The sequence below is a fragment of the Mus caroli genome, chromosome 5, assembly GCF_900094665.2.
Source record: "Mus caroli chromosome 5, CAROLI_EIJ_v1.1, whole genome shotgun sequence".
Lineage (NCBI taxonomy): Eukaryota > Metazoa > Chordata > Mammalia > Rodentia > Muridae > Mus > Mus caroli.
In genome coordinates this window covers 142833523-142855438 of record NC_034574.1, presented here as the reverse complement: position 1 = coordinate 142855438, position 21916 = coordinate 142833523, and the positions used below count along the sequence as shown (strand labels likewise).

The 21916-nt window shown below is 45.9% G+C and overlaps 1 protein-coding gene across 3 annotated transcripts in view; it reads right to left on the bottom strand.

The window, feature by feature from the left end:
- Positions 1–8309: 8309 nt before the first annotated feature.
- Alox5ap (arachidonate 5-lipoxygenase activating protein) overlaps positions 8310–21916 on the bottom strand; it is a 23262-nt gene continuing 9655 nt past the window's right edge. Inside the window, exons 3-5 of one of the 3 annotated variants that reach the window (XM_021163629.1) lie at positions 17027–17097; positions 11031–11112; positions 8310–8891 (exon numbers count right to left, since the gene is read on the bottom strand). In XM_021163629.1, the coding sequence (XP_021019288.1) occupies positions 8729–8891; positions 11031–11112; positions 17027–17097 (316 nt within the window). In that variant the 3' untranslated portion in view covers positions 8310–8728. Of the gene's footprint in view, positions 8892–11030; positions 11113–17002; positions 17098–21916 lie in introns of all 3 variants that reach the window. The other 2 variants (XM_029477747.1, XM_021163630.1) reach the window with 2 other exon arrangements.

The window sequence follows — 21916 nt, the reverse complement described above, 5'->3', positions numbered from 1 at the left end:
TGACACACTTTCCAAATGCAGTCACCTCCAGATCTGTGTACCAAAGTTAACCTTTTTTTGTCTTTATTTCTTTTTCAAAACACAATAGACTCAGGTGTTTTGTTATATGAAATGAATAAAGACTGGGTGGTGAGTTTGTTTTAAAGATTAAGGAATAGGTATGCCCATGCCCCTGACATAATGCAATGCTTAAAACAAAGGTTGGTCATCCTAAAATCACTGGTTATCCTTTTGGGAGTTTAAGATTTCCTAGTGTGAAAATGATATAGGGATTATTCTGTTGCTGTGATAAAACACACCGACCGAAAGCAGCTTCTGGGAGGAAAGGGATTTTTTTTTTCAACCTACAACTTACAGTTCATCACTGAAGGAAGTCCAGGCAGAAACCGTAAGGCAGGCCTGATAGCAAACCTTGTAGTGTTAGCTCTAACCAGAGAATTCACAGCCAAGGAAGTTCAGCAGAAATCATGGAGGACCACGAGTGGCTCACTCGCCAACTCCTGCTTAGCTCACTTTCTTACATAGCCCAAGACTTCCTAACCAGGGAATGGCGCCACCCACGGTGGACTGGGCCCTCCTATGTCTATGATTAAGACAATCCCCACAAGGCAATCCGATTTACTCATTAACCCTTCAGCAACAAGCGGCCCTCTTTAGGGGAAGATTGTCCTTTTCAACTGAGCATATAGTCTATTTGCACTTGTTGTCATGGTTTGCATGTGAAATGCCCCTTGCAGGCTCCTGTGATATCTTGGTTCCCCCTACTCAGTTGTGTTACTTTAAGATGTTGTAGAATCCTTGAGACTGTGGGTTAGTTAACAGAAGTGAGTTCCTGGGGAGGGACTTGAGAGAGATGCCCGCTTCTGGCTCTGGTCTAAGCTGTCTGCTTCCCAATCAGCTAAGACAGTAGTTCTCAGCCTATGGGTCTCAAATGACACTTTCACAGGAGTTACATCTCAGATATCCTGTGTAGTGGTTTGAATAGATTTGGCCTCCATAGACTCATGTGCTTGAATATGTTTGGCCCAGGGAGTGGCCTTGTTGGAGGAAGTGTACCACTGTGGGGGTGGGCCTTGAAACCCTCCTCCTAGCTGCTTGGAAGACAGTCTTCTGGTTGCCTTCATAACAGCAAGTAGAACTCTCAGCTCCTTCAGTATCTGCCTGCAGGCTGCCATGCTTCCCACTGTGACAATAATGGACTGAACCTCTGAACCTGGAAGCCAGCCCCAATTAAATGTTGTCCCTTATAAGAGTTGCCTTGGTCATGGTGTCTCTTCACAGTACTAAAACCCAAACTAAGATATCCTGCATATCAGATCTTTATATTATGATTCATAATGGCAGCAAAATTACAGTTATGATATAGCAACAAAGATGATTTTATGGTTGGGGGTCAGCATACCACGAGGAGCTGTATTAAAGGGCCACAGCACTAGGAAGGTTGAGAACCACTAAGCTAAGATGTAATCAGCCACATCCACTACCACAGCCAACTGGCTATGGTCTCTCCAGCAACCAGGCCTGACCCACTACGAGGAACTGATAGCCTCTCAACTGTGAGTCAACTGTCTACCCATAGTAAGCCGGTGTTTTCTACTTCAGCTATTTTCATCAGATTCTGTCCTCATAATGTTTAAAAGAGAAAGACTTATTTTCCTTTCAGTGAACCACCTTATTTATATATTTATTTTTGGATGCCTAACTGTTGTGTAAAAGTTTCCTCTGGGATTGAAGCGTTCCATCCTGCAGGGAAGCTCCTTAAGCAAGCTCAAAAGATCTTCAGGAAGTCCCTGAAACTGAGCGGATTCACTAGGCCCTTCCCAGTTCAGAGTAAACAATAAAAGCCAAGAAACAGACTCTGCCAGTCAAACAGAGTCGCAAAGTAGACTCTCAGACAAGTGGAGCTACAAAGAAGACCCTTAACAGACTCACTGCCTGGAAGAAGAAGAAGCCAGCTGATGAGCTGCCTGGAAGAGGTTTAGACCAACAGAACCACCTGGATGGAACTTTGTCCAACCTGTTGAGCCTCCTGCAGGCTGGTGTGAGCTCTGAGTTCCCAACTTTGTCCCAACCCATGCTGAGGAGGGAATTTGTTATGCAGCTGTCATTTCTGTTCCTGTAAGTCACCCCAATAAAATGCATTATTTACCAGGTTGGTCCATACTCTGGTCTGTTGGGGGCTCTTTATGTGCAGGTGAGTGGAAACTCCAGGAAAAGTTTTGTCACACAGCACTAATCTGATTTTCTTCCACCCAAATAAAAGCACCCTCAGTTTGCCAGGCAGCAATCAATTTTAGTTCCCATACTTCATTTGGACACCGGGCTGTGGCTACCATCACGATATCTAAGGGGCTCAGCATGAGAATAGGCCACACTTGCTTGGGAGCTGGGTGCATTGGTGTGTCGAGGCAAAATTTTAGTTTGGAGAGCAGTTTTGCAGGAATGAAGAGGAAAGCCCCCTGTAAACATTTCAGTAAGAATATCCTCCGACCCCACCAAGCCAATCCTCAGCCAATGGCATTGCTTTCTAGTGATTTCGTTTATCCGACAGAACCACGAGCTGTCTTTCTCCATGTGTAGATAACCCCAGCCTCTTGAGTTGTCAACTGCAACCAGAAAAACTCAGTGCTCAGATAATGGTGACAAGCTGCAAAGAATGATTCTCAGGGACCAGATGGGAGGACCCAAGTGTCACTAGCACTAGGAGGCACTTTTTATCCTTCTGTCTATGAGAAATCATACCTGAGAATTAGTACTCAGCCCCCAGGCCTCGTGCAGCTCCCATGGGACTTACAGATTTTTGTCCCCAGCAAAGGCTCAGTGCTTAACAGAACAGCTGTTCTTATGGAGACCCCGCTTTGGTTCCCAGCACCCACATGGTGCCTCGAAACCATCTGTATTCTAATTCTAGGGGATCTGGTGTCCTTTCTGACCTCTGAGGACATCATACAAATACAGTGCGCGTGCGCACGCGCGCACACACACACACACACACACACACACACACCGTCAAGCACTCAAAAAACAAAATATACAATCTAAAAAACTTTCAAGGAACACACACACACAAAAAAAAAAAAAAACCCGTGGAATTTATTCTAGCAATCTACTTTATTTAAACAATATGTCCACAGAACTACTATTTCAATAGATACAAAATACTATTTCAATAGATACAAAAGCATTGTGCGACATTACATGTCCCCTCCCCCCCATCCCCGTGTTTTCTAAATCCAGTGTGTACTTTGACACTTGTGCATCTCTGCCCAGAGACACTAAGTGGGTGGTTGTTCTGTTGTGCTGTATCGCTAAAGCAAAGCTCTTCTGGGATCCAGGGATCCTGCAGGCTTCCACACGAAGAAAAACCCAAGACTCCTCCGAGGAATAAGATTTGCCGGAGCCCAGTCCCCAACCTAACAAATCCAGTCTCTGGAGTGGCACTGAAATTTGCATTTTTTAAAACAACTTAATATAGCTGGTGTTTTGCTTGGTAGATCTGAAACCATCTGCTGTTGTTTGAATGTGAAATGTCCCCATCGGCTCGAGTGTCTGAACACTTGATCCCCAGCTGGTGACAGTGTTTTTAAAGACTGTGGAAAATTTAGGAAGAACCAAACCAAATGGAATTGGAGAAAGAGAGGGCTTGGGGTTTTATGATGCTCGCTCTCTCTCTCTCTCTCTCTCTCTCTCTCTCTCTCTCTCTCTCTCTCTCTCTCTCTCTCCCTCCCTCCCTCCTCCCTCCCTCCTTTCTCCTCTCCTCCCTCCAGACTGCAGAAGTGATGGATATAACCAGATGCCTCCCCTTCCTGCCACCATCCTGTCCCTACCATGACAGACTCTCCTTTCTTAAACTGGGAGGGGGAAAACCAAACCAAACCAAACCATGATCAGTTAGGAGGCACGATTATGTATCAGCCCAACAACAGAGGATCACCCCAACCCTTTCAAAGCTTATACTATAGTATACATAACAAGAATACAGTAAACATGTGGTCTGACTTCAAGTGGAGAAGAGTCCAAAAGAGAAAAAGGAGGTGAAAGTGAGAGGCCGTGGGGAGATGGGGGTGGGGCTCCGTTAGCTGTGTGTGGCTTCGTGGCTTTGGGGAAGGCCACTGGAACAGGCAGAGACCTACTGGCAGATGCTGAATCTGAGAGAAGAGCCCTGAATCGTGCAGGGGTTGTGTAGGAGGGGCTCCATGAAAGGCTAAATCAAATAGAGAAATACCTATGGTGGACAATAAGATAAGATTGAAGCATTAAAATTGCCTCCTGGCAGAGAGGCCAGGAACTGGTTAGAGTGACTGGCAAATTCTACCAAACCTTTAGAGAAGAGCTTACTGCAAATGCTCCTCAAAACGTTCCACAAAATAGACAGGGAACTCACACTGCTAAACACATGTTTTGAAGGTAGTTTTACTCTAATACCAAAACCAAATACGGAAACAATACCTCCAACAACCAATAAATGAAAACGAATTATAGATCAATTCTATTGGGAAACATAGACCCAAAATTTCTCAGTAAGCCCTTGCAAACTGAGCTCAATAACGCCTTTGGAAGAACATATATGATAGCCAAATTGGTTTCACCCCAGGAGTTTAAGGATGGTTCACCATAAATCAATGTAATACAACAGACAAATAGATTTAAAGACAGAAATCACATGATCTTCTCAAGAAATGTAGAAAAAAACCCTTGACAAAATTCATCATTTTATGATAAAAAAAAAGCCTTGAAGAAACTAGAAACGAAAGAAATATACTTCAAAAAGAAAGATTACATATGTAAACATATGCCCAACATTACAGTGAATGGATTAAGAAATAAAAGCATTTCTTATAAAATTGGAACGGAGATAAGTGTCATCCTTACTATTCTGTTGCTCCAAATAGATCCCATGGCCAAGGCAACTCATAAAAAGAAGCATTTAATCAAGGGCTTTCTTACAGTTTCAGGGGTTTGGTTAGTCCATCATCTTCACCATTGTTGAGTCTTCATGCCAACTTGGCACCAGAGCTTTCCCAACCAGACTACTCATAAGCCCTGCCCCCCTGGAGACCTCCGGCCTCCGGGATCCTAGACTACTCTGGCCACTGGCATCTCTTGAGGCTGGGCCTGACTCCTTGAGGCACAGGAACAGCCAGGCCCTGCCCCAGCAGCTCCATCAGTCAAGCCTGATTCTCCCAGAGGCCACTAACACCTGCAATGACAGTTCCTAGCCCCAAAGAGGGTGAGTGGCCAGACGCCACCCTACAGGAAAAATCCCACCAATCCCTGAGCTTGTTCCAAGATCGGGCCGTGTAATCGCTCCAATCCCAGGCCACCCTGGAAAGCTCCACCCACCCACCACCAAACCATATATAAATGTTGCCTTAGGCTTGCTTCTCGCTTGAGCAGAGGCAGCCACCCTCCTGGGTATTTCCCTCCCAGTTCTCTCTCTGTGAGGTTTGTTGTGAGGTATGACTTTATGGTATTCCTTGGCTCCTGACTGCCAGGAGACCTTCATGTCCAAGCTGGAACACTTACAATCATGGCAGGGAACACGACAGCAAGCAGGTAGGCATGGTGCTGGAAAAGTAGCTGACCACTTTACACCTTGATCCACAGGCAGCAGCCAGAGAGAGACCCTGAGCCTGACATGGGCTTTTTGAAATCTCAAAGTCCACGCCCAGCAACACCCCGTCCCAAAAGGACACTCCTCCTAGTTCTTCCAAACCCTTCATCAACTGGGAACCAAGCATGCAAATAATTAAGCCTGTGGGGCTCACTATCACTGAAACCCCCATAACAAAAGTGTCTGCTCGCTTCATCTTTATGTAACAGGGTTAGGAGTCCTTGTTAGAACATTAAAACAAGAGAAAGAAATAAAGTAACAGGGATGAAATGGAAAAGATTAAGTTAAGTTTTCCCTATTTGTTGAACCCACATAAAAGCCAAAAGAGAAAACACACTCCAGATTTTCCCCGCCCTCCACAAGTGCACCACAGCACAAGCACATACACACAACCATACACAAACACACTCACTCTCACACACTCACAATAATAAAGATTCACAGCCTATAGAATGGCTGTGCACACATATATACCTAATATGATATTAATATCTGGAGTTTATAATGGAGTAAAAAATTAAACACCAACAAGCCCATCAATAAATGGTCTATTTGTTCATTCTCAAAGGACTAAATACAAATAGCCAGTAAATAATTGAAACTGTGTTCAACATCCTTGGACATCGGGGAAATGCAAATTAAAACTGCTTTAAAGTCAGCTGTGGTGGTGCACACCTTTCAAAAACAAACAAAAGCAAAACTGCTCTGAGATGTCTGTTCATCTGCATCAGAACGTCTACCATTGAGAAAAAATGATTAAGACAAATGCTGGTGGGGATTCAGAGAAAAGAGGAACCCTTGTCTTGTCTGATGGGTATATAAACTGGAGAAGTGTGTGTGTGTGTGTGTACATATGTAATATTTGTATGTAATATATATGTAATATAATGTCATATACATAATGACATTTATATATATCACATTTGATCAGCCTCACCAGTGGGTTCGTGCCTGAATGACCCTGAGTCATTCAGAATGCTTGCAGAATACTTGCAGACCCATGTTTATTGATGTGACAGTTACAATGGCTAAAACATACAGCCAGAATATGAGTGGATAGAGAAAATGTAGTTTATATACACATGAGATTTTATTACAATTTATTTACAAGGATGAAACTGTCACATTTGCAGGAACAAGGATTCAACTAGAGTAACATAAGCCAACTCAGGAAGACAATAGCATGTGTTTTCTCTGATACTTGGGTTATAGATGTGTGTGCATGTGTGCACACATGCATATGTCTGTGTGTGTGTGTGTGCATGTGGGGGGGTCTGTGTGTGTGCATGTCTCTGTATATGCCTGTGTGTGTGCATGTGCACATGTGTGTATGTGTGTGTTTGTGTGTGCACATGAATGCACACATGTATGTGTCTGGGTGTATATGTCTGTGTGTGTCTGTGCACATGCATGTGCACATATGTCTGTGTGTGTATCTGGGTTGTATGTGTGTGCGTGTGTCTGTGTGTGTGTTTGTCTCTGTGTGTGCACATGTCTGTGTGTCTATGTGTGTGTCTGTGAACACACATGTGCATGTGTGCTATGTGTATATCTGTATGTGTGCATGTATGTGTCTATGTGTCTGTCAGTGTGTGTATGCATGTGTGTGTGCAATGAAAAAATAGATGTGCAATTGTGAGAGGGAGGAGGTAGAAAGGAAGGATAGATAAGAGGGACAAGGAGATCTATGTGACATGAATGCAAAGGGAGACTTTTGGGGACAAAGAAAATCAGCAAGAAGGACAAAGAAATGGCAGAGGATGGAGGTCAGGATAAAAACCAAGCATGGCAATGTATATGTATGAGAGGCTCACAAAGACCCATTTGCAGACAAGCTAACTTGGTTATTGGTTGGTTCTGGAACCAACCAAGCCACTGGGCTCTCCTGTGAGGGATTTTCCTGATTGGATCATTTGTGGTGGGAAGACCCACATACAAGGACATGGAAGACAGAAGCTTTTGCCTTTTGCCTGCTTGCTCTTACTCTTGCTGGCAAGCTCATCTATCTCATGGCTGTGGCATCCCTTTTGGTAGTAGAACTGGCTTCTTTGGGATCCAAAATGTAGACTGAAGACCAGCAACTCTCCAGGAATCCTCCAGGCCTTCAGCACCAGCTTGGGGCTGCTGAGACATCCAGCCTTCTGGTCTGAGTGACTACAGATTCCAATGTGAGACAGCCACCAGATACAACTTAGCAAGCTCACCAACTAGATATATGACATATATTGATATATATGTGTATATGCACATATGTATGTATATGTATATATATACATATATATATCTTATAAATACATTTATATTTATGAAGTAAATTTATAAAATAAATACATGCTATAGAAAATATATAATATATAGTAATAAATATATTTATATATTATATAAATATATTATATATTTACATATTGAAATAAAATGTGTATATAAAATAATAAATTTAAATATGATATATATTTAGTACTAAATCATATATATACTTTATAGATGTGTGTGCATGTGCATTTTATATATATATATAAAATCAGTGAATCCATTTTGTCATGTTTGTTTGGTGGCCTGGCATTATCTTCAACTCTTAGAGCACATTGTAAGCTGCATGACGCAGTAATATTGAGCATGATCCTAATGAGTTAAGATCCCAACCTAATCCAAATATGGGGCGGGGAAAGTACTCAGTCAATAAAAGACTCTTGAAGACGTTAGCGTCCATATATAGAAATTGTGATTTTAATTATCATCATGTAGGTTGAAGAAACACTAATAGCTAATACAGAAATATCACCCCAATCCGAGCCATGGGCTTAAATTTTGTCTATACCCTTTATTTTAGGAAAACACGTGTCTGATCACAAGACACCTTCAGAAAGCAAGATAAGCCAGGAGAAGTATAGGGTGGATGTAGACAATAAATCCTGGGCCACTGCCGCATTCGAGGGGTGGAGCTAGCACAAGACATTTTTCTTCCCGGAAAAGCAAAGTTAACGGATGCCACAGAGCCCGGAGGGCAGCAAGATTGACAGCATCTACAGCTTGAAGAGGAGCAGAAGCCTTCGCGGCGTTGCGTTATGATGCGTCTCTATTGATCTGGTGAGCGTCCTTCTCTGTCTCCAGCAATCAGGGGATGAGAAGCAGCGGGGAGATCGTCGTGCTTACCGTTCTGATGTAGTTCTCAAAGTCGCTTCCGAAGAAGAAGATGAGGTAATGGTTGAGTATCCCGGCAAAGGACATGAGGAACAGGAACAGTATGATCCGCTTGCCGAAGATGTAGCCAGGGGTGCTGCGAGAGAAGGGAGGGGGGCCGTAGATGCATCACAAACGACACCCAGTTCACCCAGTGACGCCGCCACTTCCAGACACGGGGCGTTAAATTATTCCGCGTTTACTCGCTCTATTTACCCACTTACTTCAAAGCAAGGATGGGTATGCCCCTCCTGTAATTAAGCACTGTGCATGCTTCAAAGCCAGGTGAAGGAGCCCCCCTTCCAGCCTGCCATCCTTTGGGCTCAGTGACTCTGGATTCCCTGAGTTCTCTTTTTGTCCTTAACTCCAGGTGACAGAAGGCTGGCAAGGCCTAACTGCGCTCGGGACAGTCGGACTGAGGCTCTGGAGCACCGTGGACTCATTAAGCCCTCTACAGGGTGTTCCCTGTCAGGAGCGCCTCTAAGGCTCTCACTGGAGGCTGGGGTGTAATGAACATTGTGCTCAGGAGAGGGTTTAAATACACCGGTGAAGGTGCTTCCGCCCCGAGGGTTCAACCTTTCCCTCCTGAGGCTGCCTGGGAAGAAGTGAGGTTGGCCCTAATGAGAGACAAGTACCCAGTGATGGAAACACATCCCAGAGGAGTGAAAGAAGCTTTAATCTCCCTTTCTCATCCCCTCCCCTCCCCTTCCCTCTCCTCCTCTCTCCTTCCCTTCCCTCCTCTCCCCTCCTTTCTCTCCCCTCCCCTTTCCATCCTAAATATTTTACGCAGAGCATCATCATTTGGAGCTAGGAGGAGATTCTTCATGAGAAGTGACTGTCTAATGGAGTGCCAAGGCTACCCATGTCCTCTGTCCCTCTGCAAGACCCTTGGCTGCTGGGCCTGGGCCCATCTGAGTGGCGCTGACAGGTCTGGAACAGCCAGTGAAACGGTTTGTCATGATAAGATTTCAGTAATGAACCAGCAATGGCATGGGGCAATCAGTCCTGATTTGGAGCTTAGAGCAAAACCAGAGGGACAGGTGAGCTCCAGCTGACACAGGCTGTTTCAAACTGTCATAGAGGGCGCCAAAGCCAGCGTCCTGCAGTCCCGCATTGCCTTACCAGAAATTTTAACTAGTTGAAAGGAACCCCAGAGGCTCTCAACTCTCATAGCAAGCATTTGCTCAGCCGTTGGTTACCAACCTCCTCACTACTCTGTCATCCGCAGACTAAGAGCATCAGCATGTGGTGGGAGCCTAACAGAAGCCCCAATCCCCCAGTCCTTCTCAAAGCAGGATGCAGCCACTACATTCGACAAGCTCCCTGTGTGACACGCGGACAATGGAAGCCGAGAAGCCCCACTCTTGCTAGCTGGCTAACAGCTTGGGTAGAAAATGTCACTAAAGTCCCATATGTTGAAGGGTCTCCAGTTGGTGGCACTATTAACAAGTAATTGGGATCACGAGGGCACCGGCCTCATCAGTTCATAGCTGAACGGGCTTTTAGGAAGTGGGGTACAATCAGAGGGTATAGGTCACTAGGTCTCCTTCTCTTAAAATTCTGTAACGCTGTCTGGTGATGTGTGTGTGCACATGCCACAGTGACTATGCTGTCCAGAAAACTTTGACTCTTCCCAACACGCGAACTGCAAGGATGGAATCAGGGAGTCGGGAGTTAGGGGCAACGGTGGGGGTGTGGGGCATAGCCAAAGGAAGGCAAGTGCTGAGGAAGGCTGGGTGCAGCTCAACTCTAGACAGTGCAAGGATTGTCTGTCGTCCGGGGCTTGGAGATTTCTTGTATCCTCAGCACTCCTGGAGGTCCAAAAGAACCCATGATAAGATGCAAACATTAGCTCTCATTTCTCTTGACGATAAGATGCTTAATTCACAAGAGGCCTGGGAAGTCAGGCCTACCTAAAAAGTTATTGCCGCCCCAGACTCCACCACAGAGAACAGCTAGGTGTGCAGTTGCAAGCAGTGTACAGCCCAGTGTGCTAAAACACTCCTAGGAATCAAGGCTGTGCGAAGGAAAAATTTAACGGGAAAACTAGGCAACTCTCCAGCTGTATTCTCAGAATCCTTAAATTTCTGGGAGGTGTCTGGGAGGTATCTTAGTCTGTCCTCCTTTCATCCAAGGAGGTCCCGGCGAACCTTCAGTGGCAGTCAGAGGGTTGTTCCGCACCCTCCTACTGGGAAAGCAAAGGTCACATCAAGTTCTATAGCACCCTGGGACCTACCTCTGAGTTCTCTCTCCCAGATAGCCAACAAAGTACTTTTGCCTCACAAACAGGTACATCAGTCCAGCGAAGGCGGCAGGGACTAAAGTGGAGAAACGAAAACACACACGTCAGTCTCACGGTCTCCCAAACAGTTGTTCACACAACAGTATCAGTGGTTAAGTCATTGGTGTCTGACCACAAAATCCAGCAGAGACCTTGGGTTCTGTAAGTGGAGGCTAGCAAACTGCCTTCGTTCGGGTTTCTGTTACTGTGCTAAAACATTATAACCATAAGCAACTTGGAAAAGAAAGGGTTTTCTTTCGGCTTACACTTCCACATCACACTTCTACATTAAAGGAAGTCAGGGCAGGAACTCAAAGCAAGAACCTTGAGTCAGGAGCTGACACAGAGGCCACAGAGGCGCAGTACTTCCTGGCTTGCTCCTCATGGCTTGCTCAGCTCTATTCCTGGCACAGCCCAGGACCACCAGCCCAGTGGTGTCACCAGCCATGTGGGAGGGGTACTCTGACACCAATCATTAGTAAATACACTACTCCACAGGAGTGCCTGGAGGCCAGACTTATGAAGCCATTTTCTCAATTCGGAGTCCCTCTTTCCAGATACATCTAGGTTTGTGTCACACTGGCAAAAACAGGCAGCAGTTCAAAAACAAGTCACAGGACTGGAAGGAACCAGAGCCTAAAGAATAGATTGTCTCAGCAGCTCTGTGGCATCCTACACGTGCTGGCTTAGGTACCAGCAGTAGGGCATCCTTCAACATGTCTATCTCTGGATATGGGAAGTTGAACTCTGGCAGCCTGGGGGAGTTGCATGGGGCATCAGCTGGGAAGGAACGCAGGGAAGGTTCACACCTTGAGCCAAAGCCCCAATTTTGAGTCTGGTTTTCTTGAGATGATACTCTGTGTTCCTGGGGTTTCTGGTACACAAAACACACTTTCCGGCCTCTAGGGAAGGAGATCTCTTTGCATTCCAATCTCTGGGTAAATAAATAGCTGCTGACAGCACCCCAGTCACCCTCATAAAATCCTAAATTTAGCTTTGGGAGCTGAAAACACCAGTATCCTATGAGTAGGGTGATATACTGGTCATGTGTGTGAATAAAGACCTGGCACAGCTCTCCTACTATGTGTTAACAAAGACTGGTCACAACTGTCCCTCTATGTGAGGATAAAAGCCTGTCATAGTTCTACTATGTGAGAATAAAGGTCTGTCATAACTCTCCTACTATGTATGGACAAATGTTTGTCACAACTCTCCTACTATGTGAGGATAAAAGCCTGCCATAGCTTTCCTACTACGTGTAGATAAAGGCTGGTCACAGCTCTCCTACTATGTGTGAATAAAGGCTGGCCACAGCTCCCCTACTATGTATAGACAAAGGCTAGTCTCCTACTGTGTGGGAAAAGGTTGGTCACAACACTCCTACTATGTGAGGATAAAAGTCTGTCATAGTTCTACTGTGTGAGAATAAAAGCCTGTCACAGCTCTCCTACTATGTGTGTAGAAAGTCTGATCAGAGCTCTCCTCTTATGTTTAGATAAAAGCTGGGCACAGCTCTCCTACTTTGTGTGGGCAAAGGCTGGTTGCAACTCTCCTACTATGTGAGGAGGCTGGTTATAGCCTTTCTATCTTTTAAGAATGAGTGTTGGAGTAAAAATAGAACTATGTGAGAAAAACCACTTTGAAAGCCTCCAGCCTTATGCAAACACCAAAGTAGCTTCCATGAGTGAGAACGTCACACAGGCCAGGCACCTTTGGCTCCAAAGCCACCTGCTGACTGGGGCAGCTTTCCAGTCTCTGTCTTGCAGGAGAAATCTAAGCAAAGAACAAAGGTCCATGAGAGCAGCTGTCTTTCCCAGGTCACCTCTGTAATTGGCATAGGCCTGGAACATATAGGCTTTCAATAATACTTATCAAATAAATGTTTAGTGAATTCCGCAAGTATCACAAAGGGGGCTCTGATTTCTAGATCTTTCTGATTTGATTTCAAAACATTATTATCACTGCCACCAGCAGCATCAATAATACTTACAGAGTGCCCATTGTTAACTTGTACCATATGGAAGAAAAACTTTTTATTTAACATTTATTTTTATTTTACGGTACCAGTGTTTTTGTCTGTCTGTGCACTACATGCATGCAGTACCTACAGGGGCCAGGAGAGGGAGCCAGATTTCCTGGGAACTAATGTTACAGATGGTTGTGAACTGCCATATGGATGCTGGGACTTGAACCTGGATCCTCTGAAAGAGCATCCAGTGCTCTTACCCATTGAGCCATCTCTCCATTTTGCATCTTGACAGAATACAAGTTTTCTCTCTTGTGGTAGGTATTGTTCCCTTTCAGAATTTAGACTGCCTAGGAGGTGAGCCTCTGGGAGGTCATTTTGATGATATTTATTTGATGGGGAGAAGCCATTTTAATTTTAGGCAGAACCATTCCCTAGACAGGGGTACCTTGGCTGGATCTAAGTGGAGGAAGGCGACTGAACCCTCACATGCATTCATGGCTGCTCTCTGTCCCTGATTTCAGATGCTGTGTGACCAGCTCCCTCAGGCTCTTGTGACATCTCTGCTGGTAATGGGGTGTAACTTAGAATTGTGTGCTGAAATAAACTTTTTCTCGAAAGAAAGTAACACTTTTTGTGGTGGGGTCAGAAACATTGACTGTTTTAGTTAGGGTTTTACTGCTGTGAGCAGATACCATGACCAAAGCAAGTCTTATAAAGAACAACATTTCAGTGGAGCTGCCTTACAGGTACAGAGGTTTTGTTCAGTATCATCAAGGTGGGAGCATGGCAGCCTCTGTGCAGGCATGGTGCAGGAGGAGCTGAGAGTTCTACAACATCATCTGAAGGCTGCTAGGCAGCTTCCAAGCAGCTAAGATGAGGGTCTTAAAGCCCATATGCACAGTGACACACTCCCTCCAACAAGGCCACACCTTCAAATAGTGCCACTCTCTGGGCCAAGCATATTTAAACTACCACCATGACATTCTCAATAAAGCTCAACTGTTATGTGCCAAGAGACCCTGTCGGGGGGGCTTTAGGCACACCACCTCCCTTGCTCAGCATAGGGGCTTAGACATGAGTAAGTAGACAATGGTCCTACTTTACAGTGAGAAAACCTAGGCTGACAAAAGTCTCCCACCCCACCCCCCAAAACACTAGGAGTGGTGGCTGGATGGCTCACACCTGTAATCCCAGCACTTGGGAGGCTAAGGAGAGATCGTGAGTTCAATGTCAGCCTAGGAAACATATCAAGGCCCAAGAAAGATGGGCTGGAGAGATGGCTCGGTTGTTAAGAGCTCTTGCTGTCCTTCCACAGAACCAGGGTTTGATTCCCAGCACATGAGCCCACTGCTCTCAACCTGGATCTGACGCCCTCTTCTGGCCTCCAGGGGCAGCTGCATTCATGCACACAAAGCACAGACAAACACAGACACAGAATTTTAAACAAAATTAACCATGTTTTAAAGAATCTAGAAATAAGGGAGGAGGAGGGGGGAAGAGGAGGAGGGGGAGGAGGAGGAGGAGGAAAAAAAAACCTCTGAGGCTTGTCCTAATTCCTAAAAGCACAAGATTGTCACAATTAATTATGTCACAATTAGTGATTTGCTTTGCATAATGTTTTCCCATCTGGACAGTTCTGTTCTGAGTCTTGTTGGCCCATTTCTCTTTAAGTGGGAATTTAACATAAGCTAACAGGCAACAGGTATGGAAAGGGTTCGTATCCCCTGCCTTCTGCAGGGAAGAGCAGAGTCCTCCTAAGCCTCAGAATCTGAGGGGGATTAGGGCCGTGTGACTCACAAAGCAGGAGCAAACCCAGTCTCTAAAAACATCAGTTCTCAACCTGTGGGTCGCCAGCCTTTGGAGGTTCAACGACCCTTTGAGAAGAGGTCGCCAAAGACCATCAGAAGACACAGATCTTTACATTATGATTCATAACATTGGGGAAGGAGGTTGAGAACGACTGCTTTAACAAACGATGAAATTACTCTACAGCCATACCACCCTGAACATGCCTGACCTCAGAAGCTAAGCAGGGTCAGGCCTGGTTAGTACTTGGATGGGAGACCGCTTGGGAATACTGGGTGGACCTTTGTCCATCCGGATTTTGGGATGGTCTTCAGAGTGAGAGCTTTGAAGCAGGATAGTCTCTGGGGCTCCCTTCACCCAAACAATTTGTATAATCTGCTGTATTCATTAAAAAAAATGGCAGCGATCAACTATAGTTGGCTGACGCGTTTGAGCCCCGGCAACACGGATGTTTGCTTTGACAGACGTAAATTTCCAGGGCTCTGAAACACACTCAGGCGTCCTTTGTATTCACGTAGCTGGAGAGGCAGCAGCAGATTTATCTCGTTTCATTCAGACCCAACAAGACTCATAACTCCTCGAATGCGTGTTCTTTGACTTGATTTTTCAAGCCCATCCATTTTTATAATCTCACTCAGGGTAGAAAACGGAAAATGGATGATGAGCTACTGAGATCCTTCAAGTGCCCAGGGAGGCTGTGTGGTGTCTCTTCAGTGGTCTCTGCTGCCCAAAGGACTGAGTCTCACTCGTGGAAACATCTACCTAATTATCTTCTTTTAATATTTAAAAGGATTCTTTTAGGGGGTAAATTTTTCTGAGACAGGTTTTTTTTTGGGGGGTGTGGGGTCAAGCCAGGGTTTCTCTATGTAGCCCCTGGCTGTCCTGGAACTCACTCTGTAGGCCAGGCTGGCCTTGAACTCAGAGATCTGCCTGCCTTTGCCTCCAGAGCACTGGGATTAAAGGTGTATGTCAGTAAGGAACTCCTTTTTATTACTTTTTAATTCTGTGTATCTTGGCGGGGGTGGGGGGTGGGGGGTGGGTACGCAGTACCCATGGAAGTCAGAAGAGGCTGTCAGATCCCCCTAGCGCTAGAGTCACAGGCAGTTGTAGGCTCCCTAGAAAAGGTGCTGGGAACTGCACTCTGGTCCTCTGCAAGAACAGCAAATGCCCTTGAATCACTGAGACACCTCTCCAGCCCCCACCCACCTACTTTTTAATGGTCCGTTGGTATATTATTAATCCTCATACAATCAGGACAGAGTTGGCATACAGTAAATGCAAACTGTATTTACAATCTAAGTTAGTACAGTAAAAGAATGCTTAGAAAAACTCCAGGATTTAGAACTGAAAGGCCAGACTCTGGATCTGCCTAGGGCACACATCAACTGAATAACCCTGAACAACTAATTTTTTCCCCTAAGGTAAATTGTCCTCGCTGGTCCCAGGGAAATTCATTATCCACTATAGAGCAGTGTAGAAAATTATAATAACCCCATGTTTGTCAAGTGATTGCTTCTGGCCTCTCTGTATGGGCCCTGCTGGGCCACTGAAGCTGCTTCAATCACATTGAGTCACTACCAGGCAAATGTCAGTCTTAGCCAGGGCTTTCGGTACTCAGTCTCCAAACAGAGATCAAAGCATATTATTCCGGTTTCCGTTAATTGCAGAGGATCACTCGGAATCAACCTGTTCTTCAGATTCGTTGAAGTCAAGGCTGTGGGCAGCTTGATTACCCAGGTTCGGCTGGAACCCAGCCGGCGCTCGGTAGATGCATGCCCGGAGAAGAGCCACCACGCTGGAGCTTATTAACAGAAAAGCCAGCAGCAGCAGTCCCAAAATAGATCCCTCAGGCGCTCTCATTTACAATGCCCTTGTATCTGAGCTAACCCTGCTTACGGATTCTGAGTCACATTTAGCCTTAAACCACCCTTGTCAGAGCAGCGCTCTCAACCAGCCACCAGGGAGCAAGCATTAGCAATGCATTACCACACCACGCTGCGCCCTCACCGAGCATGCCCGGAACTCAACCTCCCCAGGGCTCTCATCTCTCCAGGGCATCCTGGATAAGAGCTGTGGGTCTGGTCAAGGCTATTCAACAAAATGCCTGCCCTTTGAACCCCGGAGAGCTGCACATTATACAAAGAGAACTCACAAAGGGAGGGAAGTCTCCTGTTACCTTGGCTGCAAAGTAGTCCTGCAGTCCAGAGTACCACAAGGAAAGTGGGGTACGCATCTACGCAGTTCTGGCTGTGGGGCAAACAAGGCAGGAAAAAAATCAGAAAGCATGTGACTACAATGTAGCTTGAAAATTACCTGGAAACCCCAGTTCGCAATTACCGTTTTGCAAGGGTCACAGGCCTCTCTTCTCTTAAGACTACCGGGAGAGAGACAGCAGACCAGCAGCAACGGAGTCCAACAGAGCGGTAACAGACAAGCATGCTCAGAATTCATTAACTCTGCTCTCAGGTAAAGCGGATTGGAGGCTACGCGTGTTGATGGACTCACTTTGGCAGGGCTCTCGCAGTGGGCGTAGCCCGCACACTTCTTGGAGTAAAGAGTGAGCAATGCAGGCACAAGGTGTGGTCGCGTCTGAATGGGAGCGGCAGGATGAAGATGCCCAACTAAGGGAAAGTGTGTCCGTAGACAGCGGCAGGGCGGGTGGAAAACACGGATCCCCAAAGTGTTAAAGAAACCAAGGTTCATTCACAAAAGAAGATGGGAGAAGGTTCCTGACCGTCCCTGCTCCCCAGCGGATACTGCCACTGTATCCCAGACACCGTGCCGCTGTCTGACATCCCTTACAGGAGGGGTCCCACATTCCTGCCACTGAACTAGATGACTCTGGGTTTGCTTTAGCTAAGGTAACGAGTAGCCACCAACTCAGTGGTTTAAGACACGACAAATGCATTGAGTTACCATTCCAGAAGCCAGAGTCTGAAATGAATCTCCCTGAGCTACCATACAGGTGTGGCCAGGTCTGCATCCTCTCTGAAGCTCAAGTGGGTAAAGGGTTATTCCCTTGACTCTCCAGACTCTGGGATCCCAGTATTCCTTGGCTGGTGCACTGTTCTGATCTCAAAGCTCAGGATGGCCAGTGAGCCTTTCTAACGTCAAACCTTTCTCCTTCTTGTTTAAAAGATTTTATTTGTGGGGCTGGAGAAAGGGTTCGGTAGTTCAGAGCACATGATGTTCTTCTAGGAAGCCCAGCCTTAGATCCTAGTATTCATCTCTGTTGGCTCACGACCACTGTAACTCCAGCTCCAGGGAATATATCACCCTCTTCTGGCATCTTTGGGTACCTACATCCACTTGATACACACTCACATACACACACACACACACACACACACACACACACACACAGAGTGAGAAAGTGAGAGAGAGAGAGAGAACTGACTCAAATGAGATTTTTTTTTTCAAAGCTAATCTGAATTTTTCCACATAATGAAATTACAGTCTCCTAGGTAGGGGCTGTTATTCTGCCTACTGTAATTACAATCCTATTCGGATAAGACACCAAGGCCTACAGCAGCTGAATAACTTTCTAGGGTTCTCCCTATTCCCCCACCCCCCCCACCCCCAGTTAGGGATGGGGACTGAGGAAGGCCAAAATTCACACCTGCCAGTCTTGTCTCCAAACCCCTGAAAGAGATCTTTCACTGTGTAAACAGTAAGTGTCCTTGGGTGCAGCCTAGTCCTTCCACTGAATGAAATAAATATGCAAATATGTAGATATGCAAATTCACAAATATGTAAATACGCCAAAGCAACAGAACAAAGCTATGAGAAGTGTTTGGGGAGCAACATGAGACTGTGTGAAGAACGGCTGATTGGCTCCATCCTTGTCCTTGGCAGGACTTTAACAAAGCTATTTCTCTAGGTGGGTTCAGTTTCCTCACTCACTAAAGGGTGTGGCAGCAACTGTGCCTCTCTGAGGCTAAGTCAGTGGTGTAAAGCAGAGGTTCCCAGGTGGGCCCCATCCCAGCAACACCCACGGCATCTGAGGATTTACTGGATGCTCAAATGCCTGTGCTACCTCAGTGTGTGGCGTTAGAAACTGGGCAAGGACCACAGCAACCTAGGCCTCAGCAAGCATTCCAGGTGGTTCGGTGCATGATGCAATCCTAGAGCCATTGGTAAACAGGGTTCAAAGCTATACATTTAATAGCTCGAGCTATACATTTAAAAGCCAAAATGCAATGTTCACGCTGCTTCTTGCTAGGGTCTCATGTCTCAGAGCCAATAAGAAGTCAGCTCTTTTGAGGATGGGTACAGTACCCCCATAGAGTTCATATATTGCATATTGGCATATGTTAAATGTTGATTCCCCCCAGAAAGCTGTGCTAAAAATACTTCAGTACACAAAGCAGAACCGTGCTGGCCTTATGGGGTCTGGCAGTCTGGATCCACACAAGTTCCATAGGTCTAGTGGACACAGACTTCCAAAGGGCAGGAGGTCCTTACACGTGGCCCGTTTACAGTTCCTTACCTAGTAAACGGGTCCAAAACGCTCCCAGTGATAAGGCTGTCTCCCTGCTTCAGCCTGGTTCTTTTGTTTGTTTTGAAGTTGTGGTTTGGGGAAAGCTGCATGTCCGTGTGCACATGTGTGCACACGTGCATGCGAGCAGCTATGTGTGGAGGACAGAGGTTGATGTCCTGTGTCTTCCTCCATCACCCCTCCACTGTCCTGCCTGTATTTCTGTCACCTTCTTCCAAATGAAACATGTTCTGTGTAGAGCTGGCATATCTGAATGAAACTCCCCCCCAAATATTACTATTACGTTTCTTTTCTGTTTGAAGAGATTAGTATCTTTCCTATTCTTCTTCAAAACAAAACTGGCAAACCCATCTCGACTCTTGCTTCGAGGCCTAACCAGGATCTGCTCAGCTGGTCTTGCGGTAAAATCGCCACGCTCTATTCAAGCTGAAGTGCCAGGATCTGCCAGTTTTGTAGAGAGACCGGGGCTACCTTCCCTTTCCTTTTTTCCCCCCACCTTTGTAAATATAATAGAGAAACAATTCAAAATTCTGTTAGTTTGTTTGGATTAAGTTAAGATAACGAAATACCAGGACACCGTTGACATATTATTGACACCAGCCAATAGGCTCCTTGCAGACTTAAAATTACTATACCCTATTCATTACTATACCCTGCTTGAAAAGTGAGCTCGCAGTGGACACCAAGAGGGGCTGGAGTATTGTGACATTAGCGTGACGTTTCTCAGACTGTGTTCTGACAAAAAAAGTGAGGAGGAAGGGGGAGCCCCTGTGGTTAGTTATGACACCCCTTCTTGGTAGACGGTCTTTAGCATGTTGGAGCTTCTCGGGTACCACAGGGAGCACATCCTTTCTGCCGTAACATTTGTTAATGGCCCATGAACTTGGAATCGCGGAACACACATCTCTGAACACCTGTCTCAGCTCACAGCTACACTTACCCATACTCACAAGGAAGAACCTGCCGTCAACTAACCAAACGTTGACACAGACTCACTAGCTGAACTTATGTGCCAAGACCAGAGGCACTGAACTACATTCTCTGCACTGAAAGAGTCAAGGTCCAGCTTATCTTATCTTAAACGCTCCCACGCAGCCTAGAGCAAGACAGGTGGTCAGACAGGCTGTTAGTCAAGGGTGTCTGACCTGCTGAACTGCACTGATGTTGGCTGGGGCATCTGTTAAGCCACTGCCCTGGCCTCTCAAGGTAGCTATATCCCGTGACGATCATAGCTCATGCTAAAATAACATGCCTTGGGCTTTTATGTTCATCAGTAGATATTACTTGACCTTCATAGCCAAGATTTCAAAATATCCATGATCCTACCAAAATCTGGGTTTTACAGCTTATGACAGATATGTTTGTGGGGTAAGTTGTGTACAGTACTGTCATTCTATAAGAACAGGTACAACTTCACATCTTAAGTTTTAAATATCACGATTAAATGCATGCTTTTGGGATAAGGAAATGTCTTAGGGGTTAAGAGCACTGGCTGCTTTTACAGAGGACCTAGGTTTGGGTCCCAGCACCCACGTGAGGCTTACAAGCCTCTGTTAAGTTCAGATCCAGTGAGCTGACTCCCTCTTGTGGTCTGCATAGGCACTGCACACACATGGTGCACAAACATGCATGCAGGCAAGACATCTATGAACTAAAATAAAAATGATTGACTATTTAAATAATCTTTTTTTTTCGTTCCTCCACCTCTTCTTGGCTCTTCTAGAGGGCTCTGGAGGAAAGATTGTTGCTGTGGCTTTCTGTTAGAATATCATCATCGCCTTCCTGGTGTTCTCCAGGCATAGGCAGACAGCCAGTATCCGGCTACACAGATCTCCAGCCTCTTGCGCAGCCTCCATGGGCGTGGCCAAGTGCTTGTCGACTGAAGGAGGAAGTGGTCCTCAACAGAACCACAACAGTGTCTGAGCAATCCCTATCTGATCGAAAACTCTCTTCCCTTCATCAACCTCTCCACACACGACTTCCCTATCTGCTTATTCTCCTTCACCTCACAAGGCTGAGTGATGAAGACTCGTGGATTTTGAAAACTGGGCTACAAGCCAGGCAGTGGTGGCACACGCCTTTAATCCCAACACTGGGGAGGCAGAGGCAGGCAGATCTCTGTGAGTTTGAGAACAGCCAGGGCTATACATTACAAAGTCCTCATGGTCAGCTCCCCCAAACACAACAATCACTCAGAGCTAACCTAGCACATCTTCTTACCCTTGGAACCCCCACACCATCGTAGAATTTCTAAACCACTCCCACAGGCCATGCAGCTCAACCACCAGCCTTAAGATACTTCTGCAATTTGGAGGCCAGCAGCCAGAGGAGCCCTGGGCTTGTAGAAACAAAGTTTTTTCTCTCCTGGGGGCAAGTGACAGACGTGAGATAGCTACAACCTGGCACAGTGGCACACATCTGGAATCCCAGTGCTGAGTAAGGCACTGGCAAGAGGACCACACATCTGAGGTTAGCCTGGCCTACACAGAGAAACTATGTGAAAAGAAAGAAAGAAAGAAAGAAAGAGAGAGAGAGAGAGAGAGAGAGAGAGAGAGAGAGAGAGAGAGA